At 46.4% G+C, this 14,249-nt stretch overlaps 1 protein-coding gene across 1 annotated transcript in view; it reads left to right on the top strand.

Moving 5' to 3' along the window:
* The window catches only part of LOC101609496 (serotransferrin), a 30,574-nt gene extending 16,704 nt beyond the window's left edge, over positions 1-13,870 (top strand). Inside the window, exons 12-17 of the mRNA XM_004664199.2 lie at positions 883-1,038; positions 3,859-3,988; positions 5,741-5,805; positions 9,179-9,363; positions 11,860-12,049; positions 13,657-13,870. Of these exons, the coding sequence (XP_004664256.1) occupies positions 883-1,038; positions 3,859-3,988; positions 5,741-5,805; positions 9,179-9,363; positions 11,860-12,049; positions 13,657-13,691 (761 nt within the window). The 3' untranslated portion in view covers positions 13,692-13,870. The remainder of the gene's footprint in view (positions 1-882; positions 1,039-3,858; positions 3,989-5,740; positions 5,806-9,178; positions 9,364-11,859; positions 12,050-13,656) is intronic.
* Positions 13,871-14,249: the final 379 nt, after the last annotated feature.

Genomic DNA, 14,249 nt, shown 5'->3' on the forward strand with positions numbered 1-14,249 from the left:
AGGTTTTCCATTTTGCACCTGGCTTTATGTGGGCACTAGGGGAAAAGAACCCTGGCTATCAGGCTTTGCAAGCAAGTGCCTTTAACTGCTGAGCCATCTCTCCAGCCTGAATTGCTGTTTTTTTTTTAACTTTATACATTTAGGGAAGAGTTACATGCCAGCCATCTCTAATGGTGACAAATTATTAGTATCTTTGCTATTTTACTTTTAAACTGACACATTAAAAAACATAAATGGGCTGGAGGGATGGCTTAGCGATTAAGGCACTAGCCTGCAAAGCCAGAGGACCCAGGTTCAATTCCACAGGACCCATGTTAGCCAGATGCACAAGGGAGCACACAAATCTGGAGTTCGTTTGCAGTGACTGTAAGCCTTGGTGCGCCCATCCTCTCTCTTGCTCTCTCTCCCTCTCTTTCTCTCTGACTCTAACAACTAAATAAAAATTTTAAAAATATTTAAAAAAAACATAAATATTCCAACCAGGCATGGTGGTGCACATCTTTAATCCCAGCACTTGGGAGGCAGAGGTAGGAGGATCACAATGCACTCAAGACCACCCTGAGACTACATAAGTGAATTCGAGGTTAGCTTGAGCCACAGCGAGACCCTGCCTTGAAAAGCCAAGATAAATAAACACTGTACATAATGACAGGCCACTATGTGACCTTAGTATTCTGATTTGGAAATTCAGATAAATGTCTTCCTGATAGAGCGTACCCGGTGCCTCACCACGGCCCACGGAAGCTGAGAGTTTCTTTCAAAGCACCATGAGTCCCTTAGGATGTACTTGCTGCCCTGGGGAGATGGTGGAGCTCATTGGAAACAGATGTTCTGGAGGTTACTAAAGCTAGTAATGCCACTTTCCCGACATCTTCCTTGTAGGGTATTACGCTGTGGCGGTGGTAAAGAAATCAGACGCTACCATTAACTGGAACAATCTGAAAGGCAAGAAGTCCTGCCACACCTCGGTAGACAGAACGGCTGGCTGGAACATCCCCATGGGCCTGCTCTATAGCAGAATCAACCACTGCAAATTTGGTGAGTGAATCTGGGGAAGGAGTGTGGCCAGGGCCTTATGGGGAAAAAGCGGGGGAGGGTGGGCTCTGGGGAAGATGGTGGGCACAAGAGGCCATGGGCTCTAGCTCCACACAAGCAAAATTTGGTGCCAGTAAACCTCATGGAAATATCAAAAGGGTCATAGGAAGGCTGGGAGGCCACAGAACGGAGTCAAGATGGCTCATCTCCACTGCACAGAATGGCTTCTGAGAATATACATTGGCTTTTCTTTCTCAAGAAAAAGACCAGAGGTGGGCTGGGGAGATGGCTCAGCGGTTAATAAAGACGCTTGACTGCAAAGCCTGCCGGTTGAGGTTCAATTCCCCGGCCACCCACACAAAGCCAGATGGGCATTCGTTTGTGTGGGCAAGAGGCCCCAGATGTGTGCGTGTATGTGTGCATGATGCCTACATGCACATGCATGCACACGGTGCAAATAAATAAATAACAATTAAAAAGGAAGGGAGGCTAGAGAGATGGCTTGGCAGTTAAGGTGTTTGCCTGCAAAGCCAAAGGATCCCGGTTCGGTTCTTCAGGATCCACGTAAGCCAGATGCACAAGGGGCACACGCATCTGGAGTTCGTTTGCAGTGGCTGGAGGTCCTGGCATGCCCATTTTCTCTCTATCTCTCTGCCTCTTTCTCTCTATCAAATAAATAAATAAAATATATTTTAAAAATTAAAAAGGAAAAGAAAAAGACTAGAGGTGAACGGTCCACATCTGGCAGGTGTTAAGGGCTTCTCTCTTTGCTGCATCACTGTTCCCACACGAGACTTCCAGATTCCAGGTTGACCCTGTGCCTGCCAGTGCATCTATGATCCAGGAAGGAGTTAGAAGCTAACAGAAGTTCACAAGAAATGCTGTCAGCTCCATAGAGTCTTCCAGATGCCTATCCAATTACCTCAGATAATTTCCCCTTGCTGGGAATTTAGGTTGTGTTGCCGGACCTAATTGTAATCTTTCCTCTGAGCATATTCCCACCTCAAACAAAACTAGACTTTTTGAGACTGAGGAATGAAGGGGAAAGAATCGTGGGTAGACAGCCAGCAATCCCGGCAGCAGGGCTCTGTGAGCTGCAGGAGTGTGGGAGCTTCCTGGTGTCTTAAGGTGTTGGCAGCCTCCCTAAGGATTCATCACAGGGCTACATTGCAATTACCACATTCTCTGTGTGTTCTAAATCTCATCAGGTAGGAGTTGATTTCCACCTCCCTAAGCTTCTGGCTATAAGATCCCTATTGCCGAAGGCTTTATAAGGGTTTTGATTTATATTCATTTCGTATTTCCTTCCTGCCACCTCCAGATTCAAACAGCTCCTTAAAAGGGAGGGAACTGAGCTGGAGAGATGGCTTAGTGGTTAAGGAGTTTGCCTATAAAGCCAAAGCATCCAGGTTCGATAAGCCAGATAAGCCAGATGCACAAAGTAGCACATGTGTCTGGAGTTTGTTTGCAGTGGCTGGAGGCCCAGGCATGCACATTCTCTCTCTGTCTCTCTCCCTCTTTCTCCATCTCTCTCTCAAATAAATAAAAATAAAAATATTCTTTTTTAAAAGAGAGAACCATCACTGGGCAGCGTGGTGGCACACGCCTTTAATCCCAGCACTAGGGAGACAGAGGTAGGAGGATCACCTTGAATTCAAAGCCAGCCTGAGACTACGTGGTGAATTCCAGGTTAGCCTCGGCTAGAGTGAGACCCTACCTTGAAAAAACAAAAAAAAACAAACAAACAAACAAAAAGAGGGAGGAAGGAAGGAAGGAAGGGAGAAAGAAAGAAAGAAAGAAAGAAAGAAAGAAAGAAAGAAAGAAAGAAAGAAAGAAAGGAGAGAACCAGTCAATGTGAGTACAAACTGGCCTCGTTAAGGATTTGAGTTAGAATGGAACTGTACCAAGACACCACTGTATATCAGTTGGACACAAAACCTAGGGCCACGTCCCAAAAGCTTGGGCTTCTGACGTCTGTACTCCTGAACCTTCTGGTTCTTTGACAACCACAGACAGGCAGCTAGATGGCAAGGATACTTCCCTTTTCTGGAGCTTGGCGAGATCATGAAGATTCTTTGATGACTAGAGGGATGGAGGGTGTGGAGGGAGAGGGAGAGGGAGGGAGAGGGCAGAGACCATAAGCTCAGAAATTCTGAGTCTTCTTTTTTTTTTTTTTTAAAGATTTATTTTATTTATTTACTTGAAAGCGACAGACAGAGAAAGAGGCAGAGAGAGAGAATGGGCACACCAGGGCCACCAGCTACTGCAAACGAACTCCAGATACATGTGCCCCCTTGTGCATCTGGCTTACAGGTGTCCTGGAGAATTGGGCCTCGAACAAGGGTCCTTAGGCTTCATAGGCAAGCACTTAACTGCTAAGCCATCTCTCCAGCCCATGTCTTTTTTTTTTTTTTTTTTTTTGAGGTAGGGTCTCACTCTAGCCCAGGCTGACCTAGAATTCACTCCATAGTCCCAGACTGGCCTTGAACTCACAGTGATCCTTCTACCTCTGCCTCCCAAGTGCTGGGATTAAAGACGTGGGCCACCATACGTGGCTCCTGTGACTTCCTTCTAGACTGGTGATGATACCACCATGGTGCCGGAAGGATTCCCCTCCACCCACACATGGAATGGTCAAAGAATCCATTCCCAACCCCAATAAGTTTCCTTTTAAGGACTGGCGCCTTGGCAGCTCTGGGTTGGTGGGTGACAGGTTAGGGAACGAGTGATGGAATATGTTCTCTTTTTCCCGGGTCCTGCAGCCCTGTCAGGTGTTAAAGTCATTAATATCGACTTACGACTTCCTCTTGCTTTTTTGCTCAGATGAATTTTTCAGTCAAGGCTGTGCCCCTGGATATGAGAAAAATTCCACTCTCTGTGACCTGTGCATCGGCCCAAGCAAGTGTGCTCAGAACAACAAGGAGGGTTATTACGGCTACACGGGAGCTTTCAGGTGAGTCTGGGTCCCAACAGAAATATAACCATTTCCCAGTGTCGGTCAGACTCCTTTTAGGAATCGAGGTGAAACCTTTACTTTCACAAGGGCTTAAAATTTGGGTTGAGTAAAATGCACCTTAGCCTTATCTGTGTCCTTTTGTTGTTGTTGTTGTTGTTTTGTTTTCTGAGGTAGGGTCTCACTCTAGTTGAGGCTGACCTGGAATTCACTGTGTAGTCTCAGGGTGGCCTCGAACTCACGGTGATCCTCCTACCTCTGCCCCCTGAGTGCTGGGATTAAAGGCGTGCGCCACCACGCCTAGCTGTCTTCTTTTTCTGGTGGTGACATGTTGGAGAATCGCATATCAAGAGCAAGGCTCTAACTTGACTCGTAGAAACGTATTAAAAGGGCCTCATTTGGGCTGGAGAGATGGCTTAGCAGTTAAGCGCTTGCCTGTGAAGCCTAAGGACCCCGGTTTGAGGCTCGGTTCCCCAGGTCCCACGTTAGCCAGATGCACAAGGGGGCGCACGCGTCTGGAGTTCGTTTGCAGAGGCTGGAAGCCCTAGCGCACCCATTCTCTCTCTCTCTCCCTCTATCTGTCTTTCTCTCTGTGTCTGTTGCTCTCAAATAAATAAATAAAAAAATTTTTTTTAAAAAAAAGGGCCTCATTTTCCAAAATGGCTCGTAAAGCTTAGGTATGACGTGTAGTGTATCAAAGTGACAGATGCTGAATTCAAATGAAAACAGCAGAACACTCATCGCACTGGCATGACCTTCACCCCGCCTTATCGTGAGCCAGTCACAAGCTCTCGAACAGCTGTAGAAAGATGCAGGTCGTTTTCCAGGAAACCCTCAGGGGTCAAGGCTTGGCCAGCTGCCTCAGAATCTAAGCCGCCTGGGTTCACAAGGATGCGCGGAAACACACACTAGTCATATCTGTGTGCCGTGCACTTTCGGTGGTTAAAAACAACAGGAGTCACTTTTGCTACTGTGTCTTTCCTGCAACTTCTCGGAGATGTGAAACAGGTCAGAATTTTGTTTTTAACCCCCAACTCCTCACCCAGAAGTATGAGAGCTGAGTGTTTATGTCAGACTTTCCTACACTTTCTGTATTTAAGAAAGAATGGGGGGCTGGAGAGATGGCTTAGTGGTTAAGCGCTTGCCTCTGAAGCCCAAGGAGCCCAGTTCGAGGCTTGATTCCCCAGGATCCACATTAACCAGATGCACAAAGGTGCGCACGCATCTGGAGTTCATTTGCAGTGGTTGGAGGCCCTGGCGCACCCATTCCCTCTCTCTGTCTTTTTCTCTCTCTGTGTCTGTCACTCTCAAATAAATAAATAAAAATTACCAAAAACAAATTTTAAAAAGAAAGAATGGCAGGAAGGAAGGAAGGAAGGAAGGAAGGAAGGAAGGAAGGAAGGAAGGAAGGAAGGAAGGAAAGAAGGCCAAATAAAAACTAAAACTAATACTAATTTTAAAAGGAAAAAAATATCAATTTCCCCTGGAAAACTGGTTCTCTACTCCCTGTGTTGATGCTGGGAAAAGTGGGAGAAGTCATAGCAAAACTTAAGACTGAGTATGTGGAACTGAGATTGTGGAGCTGCATAGCACCTGGGCGCCTGTTTCTTTCATGCCCCCATCGCTCAGTGATCAAAAGGGCTTTACACTTGCTGACACTGGGTGGCCAGCCTGGATCCGTAAGGTGGCCTCCCCGAATGGCACCTGTGCCAATCTCACCTTTCCTTTCTCCTCTGTGTCTGCTCCTCTCAGGTGCCTCGTTGAGAAGGGAGATGTGGCCTTTGTGAAAGACCAGACTGTCCTGCAAAACACTGACGGTATGTGATCCCCTCTTTCCCTGTGAAATCTGGGTCACTGGGATTCACCAGGATTCAGGGATGAGTTCCTAGAAAGCTCATAGACATCATCCACTCCAAAGCTCCACTCCTCAGTCTGTCTATTTGGTGAAGAAAGACACATTCACTCTGCACGCAGTGATCCTTGGACAAAGGTGTTCCAAGGTTGGGGCAAGAGGCATAGTGAGCCCTTCTCTCAAGTCAACCACACAGGAGCCTATTGGAAGGAGCACCCACTGCCAGGTCTTGAGATTATGAATGTTAAAATAATGATGGCAAAGCCAGGCGTGGCAGCACATGCCTTTAGTGGCATCACTCAGGAGGCAGAGGCAGGAGATCACCATTAGTTAGAGGCTAGCCTGGGACTGCAGAATGAGTTCCAGGTCAGCCTGGGCTAGAGTGAGACCCTGCCTCAAAACAAATTTAATAAAAGCATAGCAAAGCCGGGTGTGGTGAGTCATGCCCAGCATTAGGGAGTTAAGGCAGGAGGATAGGCATGATCCAGGTGACCCTGGGCTATAGTGAGACTCTACCTCAAAAAACAAACTCAAAATAAAAATAATAGCAGTGAAGAATAATAATCCATACAATAAAACAGCAGTCTGTGAAATAATACTGACGAGGTCCATGAAGGAGGGAAAGTCCTTCCTGTTCATAGAGCATGAACAAATGGGGAAAGGATGGCAAAGGTTAAGAGAGCCATCATTTGGCAACCTGCATGTTGCTGATTGATTCAGGCAAGAATCATTAGTGAGTGCTATTTTCTGGGTGAAAGATGGACAGCCATGACATCAAAAACCAAAACAAGCCGGGCATGGTGGCACAAGCCCTTAATCTCAGTACTTGGGAGGCAGAGGTAGGAGGATCACCATGAGTTCGAGGCCACCCTGAGACGACAGAGTGAATTCCAGCTCAGCCTGGGCTACAGCGAGACCCAACCTTGAAAATAATAATAATAAATAAATAAAACAGTAAAAAAGAAAGCATTGGTAAGAATGAGCAACACCCTTAGGGTCACTAAGGACTTCTGAACCACCTGCGTCCAGGCTGCTAATTCCCACCATCTCTCTTCTTCTTCTCTCCTCCTGTTCACTGTCAACTTTCCTGGATGCCCCGTCTGGGATGGGCTATCCTTACAGCACCCACTGCTCTGGTGGGCACACCCCATTCTGCAACAAGAATGCCCCTACTGATTACACAATACTTTCTATGTACATGTTGGGCACAGGGGAAAAATCACTGGGCTTTCCCCTTCTCTTGGTATTCCGGCACCTAAGATTGCATACAGTGCACAGCAGTTGCTAAGGACTGATTTGAAGCAACATCGGGTGGCTAGTTTTTCCCTAGTATGATGTTTTATACTTTTTTGAGGTAAGCCCAATGGATTGCCTTGTATTAATTTATTTATTTTATTTGAGGGCGGGAGACAGAGAAAGAGGCAGATAGAGAGAGAGAGAATGGGTGTGCCAGGGCCTCCAGCCACTGCAAACAAGCTCCAGATGCATGTGTCATCTTGTACATCTGGCTTATGTGGGTCCTGGGGAATCGAGCCTTGAACCAGGATCCTTGGGCTTCACAGGCAAGCCCTTGACCACTAAGCCATCTCTCCAGCCCTGGATTGCCTTTTTTAAAGCAAGAGAGAGAGAATTGGCATGCTAGGACCTCCAGCCACTGTAATCTAACTCCAGATGTATCCACCCCTTTGTGCACATGTGCAACCTTGCACACTTGTATCACTGTGTGTCTGGCTTATGTGGGACCTGGAGAGTCTAACATGAGTCCTTAGGCTTCTTGGGCACGTGCCTTAACTGCTAAGCCATCTCTCCAGCCCCCTAGTATGACTTGTGCATCTGGCTTATGTGTGTGCTAGGGAAATGAACCTGGGTCCATAGGCTTAGCAGTCAAGCACCTTTGAGTACTGCTACTTCTATGTTGAGGAAAAGCTATATTATTTTACGTTTGTTAAGGAAAAGGCTCAGCTTGTAACAACATACAGGTTAACAAATATAAAAACATAAAACAATGACAGCAAAGGTTAGAGCAAGGGAGAAGTGAGTGGGATTGAGGAGACATAGGAAGAGAGGATTTCTAGTTTATATGTAAATATATTTAGAAGTATTAGCTTGATCTCATGTATCACTTGTTCAATTAAAGAAAGAAAATTAAACAAAAAATGAATCAAAAATAAAGGGTATGGTGCGCACGCCTTTAATCCCAGTACTTGGGAGGCAGAGGTAGGAGGATCACTGTGAGTTCGAGACCACCCTGAGAGTACAGAGTGAATACCAGCTCAGGCTGGGCTAGAGCGAGACCCTGCCTCGAAAACCCAATAATAATAATAAATAACAATAAATAAATAAAAAGGTACAATCCTGTATTATTAAGAGAAAAATCAACATTGGCAAAAGTAAATATTTGAGAATCATTTTGGAAGGAAGGCACTGAAAAGCTGAGAATGGGCAAAAATATTTTATTATTTATTTTTAGTGTGCACGTGTGTGTAGTGTGATGTATGCATGTGCACATGTGTGCACACCCCGTGCGCATACATGAGGAGACCACAGGAGGACATTCCACATGGTTTTCTTGAGATGGAGTCTCTCAATGAACTTGAAGCTTCCTTTTTGTGTATGTGGGTTTTTCCTTTCAATCATACTAGCTGACCAGTGAGTCCTAGCAACTCTCCTGTCTTTACTTCCCCATAGAACTGGGGTTACAGGAATGTATGGCCATGCCCAGCTTTGTACATGGGTGCTGGGGTTGGAACTCAAATCCCCTTAGGCCCTCATACTTGGGTGCACAGAACTCTTGCCCACTGAGCTGCCTCCCTAGCTTCTGCTCATTTTTACAGAAAATACAGAAACAAGGAGGCCCATGACCAAGGCAGGACACGGACCTGCGCACTAGGAATGTCCCATTTTCCCCACCAAACTCACACGAGGGAGTCAGAAATGTCAAGATTAATGAAGGGGGCTGGAGAGATGGCTTAGCGGTTAAGGCGCTTGTCTGCAGAGCCTAGATTCCCAGGTTCCGGGACCCATGTAAAGCCAGACGCACGAGGTGCTGTACGCATCTGGAGTTCATCTGCAGTGGCTGGAGACCCTGCCGTACCCATTCTCTCACTCACCCCAGCGAGGTAGGGAGGGACTGAGGAGGGGGAATCATTAACTACCCCTGGTGAGTGGTAAGTGGAGCATCTACTGTGGAGCACACGAGGGGTCCTTCCCCTGCACACTGCCACAACCCCCCAGTGCCTGCATCCGCCTCTGGCGGCCAGAACACACTGATTCTGCACGCGCCACCCTCCCGAGGACTAAAGCTGTCAGCTCTGGCTGATGGCCTCTTTCTCTCCTAGGAAATAACGCTGAAGCATGGGCTAGGGGTCTGAGGCATGAAGACTTTGAGCTGCTGTGTCCTGATGGCACCAGGAAGCCTGTGACCGAGGCTGCCACCTGCCACCTGGCACGAGCCCCGAATCATGCTGTGGTGGCACGAAAAGAAAAGTCAGCATGTGTCCGCAAGGTGTTATTCAACCAGCAGGTATGTACCAGCCAGGGCCTCCCCCCTTTTATCCCTAGGTGAGTGTGGGTTATTGGGAGGAGCTCACAGCTAAGCACAACCCTGACTCTACCCGTTCATTCCCCTTCTGAAAAGGAGAATTGAGAAGGCACAGACTGTCAACTAGAACATAGGGGTTCAAAGGTCATAGCTTTCTAGCTGTGTCGTCTTAGGCGCAGGGCTTAACTTCTCCATGCCTCCGTGTCTTCACATGTAAAATAGGAATAAGGGCTGGAGAGATGGCTTAGCGGTGAAGCGCTTGCCTGTGAAGCCTAAGGACCCCGGTTCAAGGCTCGATTCCCCAGGACCCACGTTAACCAGATGCACAAGGGGGTGCTCGTATCTGGAGTTTGTTTGCAAACTGGTGCACCCATTCTCTCCCTCTCTCTCTCTTTCCCTCTTTCTCTCTATCTGTCACTCTCAAATAAATAAAAATAAAAAAAACAAAAAAAGGTAAACTAGCCAATACAATAAGGATAATAGTATGAATACCTGTTTCTTGGTTAATATGAGGACTCTATTAGATGAAGTGATGCCTATAAAGGATATAGGGAAATGAATGGTCTACAGGAAGTGCTGCAAATGTGGCGGCAATGCAGTTACAGGGCTATCTCTCTCAGGCCCGGCTCTGCTTCTATCTCCTGGCCACTAGAGACAAGTCTCCACCTGACCCATGAGTCCTGGGATGTGACTCTTTGCTCCCCTTAACTTTGGCTCAGGGATTCCCTTCTTTTCCCTACATCTGTCCTTTCTAGAAATGAAGAAGACTGATTCTGCTTCCTAACCTTCCTTGATGAGTCTTGAAGAGTGGATTTCTACTTCTCATTCCTAGGTGGACTGAGCAGCACTCTTTTTTTTGTAGTTTTTGTTTTATTTTAGAGAGAGAGAATTGGTGTCCCAGGGCCTCAGCCATTCCAATCAAATGCCAAACGCTTGTGCCACCTAGTGCGTATGAGCAGCCTTGCGCTTGCCTCCACTTTTTTGTGAGTCTGGCTTATGTGGGATCTGGAGAGTTGAATGTGGGTCCTTAAGCTTTGCAGGCAAGTGCCTTACCCACTAAGCCATTCCTCCAGCTCCTGAGCAGTACTCTTAATAGTCTGGAGACTACAGGATTCCCATCCTTGGAGAGCAGGCTGTCTGAGAATCACCAGGTCAGGGCCACCCTTGGAGGGGGCAGAGATCACATGATTAGTTTAGTCCCAAAGGTCTCTCTACACACAGACATCACCTTCCTCTAAAGGATAACTTCCTGTGTTGGTACACCCTTAAACCTTCTTTTGTAAATTAAGATAGCATATCTTCAGAAGTCCTTCTAGAGACGTGGATGATGATGAGCACGTAATGAGCATCCCCTAGGTATTTTTATTTTTTATTACGTTTTAAAGGAGGGTCTCACTCAAGCCCAGGTTGACCTGGAAGTTACTCTGTAGCCCTGGCTGGCCTCAAACTCATATTTTACTACCAACCATAGGAGGCCTAAAGAAGTGGCTGGTCCAGGACTATTTATAATGCAGTCAAGAATGAACTTTTTATTTAAAAAATATTTATTTATTTATTTATTTGAGAGAGAGATTGAGAAAGAGGGGGAGGGAGAGAATGGGAGCACCAGAGTCTGTAGCCACTGGAAATGAACTCCAGACTTTTATGTCACCTGTGCATCTGGCTTACATGAACTCTAGGGAATTGAACCGGGATCCTTAGGATTTTCAGGCAAGTGCCTTAACCACTGAGCCATCTCTCCAGCCCAAGAATGAACTTTTTTTTTTTTTTTTTGCGAGGTAGGGTCTCACTCTAGCTCAGGCTGACCTGGAATTTACTATGTAGTCTCAGGGTGGCCTCAAACACACGGCGATCCTCCTACCTCTGCCTCTGGGGTTAAAGGTGTGTACCACCATACCTGACTCACCTTTTCTTGATGCAAAATCTCTCCTTGATGTTGGGGATCTCTGCTTAGGATATCTTGGCTGGTCAGTGAGCCTGTCTCCCCTTCTCAGTAACTGATATTTTAAGCTCAAGCTTAGTATTTTTACACATGGGTTCTGGCCATCAAACTCAGATCCTCATGCTGGCCAGGCAAGCTCTTCTCTAACTGAGCTATCTCTGTGGCCCAAGGGCTCATATTTGATGTCAATTTTTGGCAGTACATTGGAAAGGACATGTTTTTCTTCTTATTTTCCATAAACAGCCTTCAAGGCACTTGGGTAATAAAGTGGGAAAGAAGGTCAGAGGGATGGGTGGGAGTGAATGGGAGAGCAAGAGGGATTTCTCAAAGGAAAACAAAGCAAGGGACTCCACAAAGGACTTTTGGGCCTTATGGATGCATGCTTTGGGGGCTTCAAGTAGGTATAGGCCAGATGAGAGAGGTGGACAGTTGCCTTTGTTCCCAGGGCTGGTTCAGAACCTTCACCCTCTTCTGATACATGCCTTCCCCACTATTCAGGGACTCCGGTCCTCACATACTTTCTGTTCATTTTACAGTCTCAGTTTGGAAGCCAAGTATCTGACTGTTCCAACAAGTTCTGCTTGTTCCGGTCTGATACCAAAGACCTTCTGTTCCGAGATGACACCAAGTGCTTGGTCAAACTTCCAGATGACATCACCAGTGAGGCGTACTTAGGAATGGAATATGTCAATGCTGTTGGAAACATGAAAAAATGCTCAACCTCACGTGAGTAGGGTGAACAGCCTGGGGGAAGGGTGGTACTTTCTGGGGTGTTTGTTAAAAAAGAGAAGTAGAGTGTGGCCCTCCTTGAACGTTCCTTGCCCAGTGTGATAAACACTAGAAAGATATGCCTATTTGAATTGAATATTGAATTGTTTGAAAAAGTCAGTTTCTCAGTCTCATCCAGAAACTGACTTATATTTCATTTACAAAGAGATTATTGCAGACAGTTCTGTTCTAGAGTATTTTAACAGTGACATATGCTGGTAACCAGTAACTATACTCACCTGAAATACCAGTTTCTAAGGGCTGAAATAGAAGAGCACACATATTGGGAATAACTGAATCACTTGAGAGCGTTTGGGAGATAGAGGGGAGTAACATGCGCTGCATACAGGGTGATTATCCTCCAACTGAGGTTTACAGGCGAGTCTTGGTCTTTTTTTTTTTTTTTTTTTTTCTAGGTAGGGTCTCACTCTAGCCCAGGCTAACCTGGAATTCACTATGTGGCCTCAAACTCATGGTGATCTTCCTACCTCTACCTCCCAAGTGCTGGGATTAAAGGCGTGCGCCATCACGCCCAGCAAATCTTGGTCTTAATGGAAATGCTCATTCCTAGGCTGAAGATACTGATTGAGCAAGCTTGTGTGGGCCTCAGGGTGACTACTCTTCAAACATTGCCCTTACTTAATTCTTTTTTTAAAATTTATTTTATTTATTTATTTGAGAGCTACAGAGAGAGAGAGAGAGAGGGCTTCCAGCCACTGCAAATGAACTCCAGATGCATGCGCCCCCTTGTGCATCTGGCTAACGTGGGTCCTGGGGAATTGAGCCTGAAACCGGGGTTCTTAGGCTTCATAGGCAAGTGCTTAACCGCTAAGCCATCTCTCCAGCTCCCTTACTTAATTCTGATGTAAGCAATGTGTTTGTCTGGGCCCACTGTTGCAAAAACCGAGTTAACTTTTACCTGAACTGAGGCCTGCACAAGTGGACAGTCTGGCTCTACTGTTAGCTCCAAAGCTAGCATGTTATATCCTGTTATATCAGTTCCCTTGCCTGCCTTCAAAGCGCAGGGAAGAGAGTCTTTCTGGATGACTTTTAGCTACATAAACTCAGGTGTAGGCACAGGGGCCAGAGAAATGGCTTAGCGATTAAGGAGCTTGCCTGGGAAGCCTAACAACCCATGTTCAACACCTCAGATCTCATGTATGGCAGACACACAAGATGGTGCAAGGCCATGCATGTGCACAAGGGGGCGCACGTGTCTGGAATTTGATTGCAGTGGCTGGAGGCCCTGGTGCACCAATTCTCTCTCGCTTGCTCTGTCTCTCATAAAGGCTTGTGCCACCATGCCCAGCAAAACAAATAAATAAGTAAGTAAGGCATAGGGATGTCATAGAGCAGGGAAGACATGTCTAGTCTTTACAGCCTGCATGTGAAGCCCTCCCCATGAGGGTACAGGAGCCACACAGGAGAGTGCAGATGGGCACTGGGAGAATGGTCATGCGTGAGAATAAGCACAGGGTCGCTTTGTACTGCCTCTAACTGTTCATTTGCTCAGCAGTCCCTGAACATGTCCATTCTGAATGTCCCACCTCTGATCTGTTCCACAGGACTCCTGGAAGCCTGCACCTTCCACAGAGGTTGAAGTTAAAATCCCAGAGGTGGGCTGCCACTGTGATGGAGATGGGTGCTCAGGTGGCCCACAGGCTTCCCTTGGCCATGCTGGCTCACAGGGTGTGTGCCAACCATGCCCACCTTCACCTCTCTTTATGTGCATGAAACACAAAATAAAAATTACTGTTACTTTACATTTCAAAAACTCCATTCATTTTATGGTATTTTTTTTTTTATGCTGATACCAGGGTTTCTTCGTATGATCTGACTAAATCCATATGCAACTGAACTTTTGCTTCTGAGCTCAAGATTCAAGCTAGTCTTTCCCAGACTGTGTGGTGCCCTAGGCATACCTCACAAGTCCAGACCAAGGAGGGGCCAGTTTTTTAAATATTTTAATATTTTTATTTATTTACAGGGATAGAGGGAGGGAGGGAATGGAAAGAAGCGGAGAGAGACAATATACGTGTGTCCAGGCTCCTGCCACTGTGAATGAACTCCAGAATGAACACTATTTTGTGCATTTGGGTTTACGTGGCTACTGGGAATTGAACCCAGGTCATCAGGCTTGGCAAGCGAGTACCTTTAA

The sequence above is a fragment of the Jaculus jaculus genome, chromosome 17 (genome assembly GCF_020740685.1).
Source record: "Jaculus jaculus isolate mJacJac1 chromosome 17, mJacJac1.mat.Y.cur, whole genome shotgun sequence".
Taxonomy (NCBI): domain Eukaryota; kingdom Metazoa; phylum Chordata; class Mammalia; order Rodentia; family Dipodidae; genus Jaculus; species Jaculus jaculus.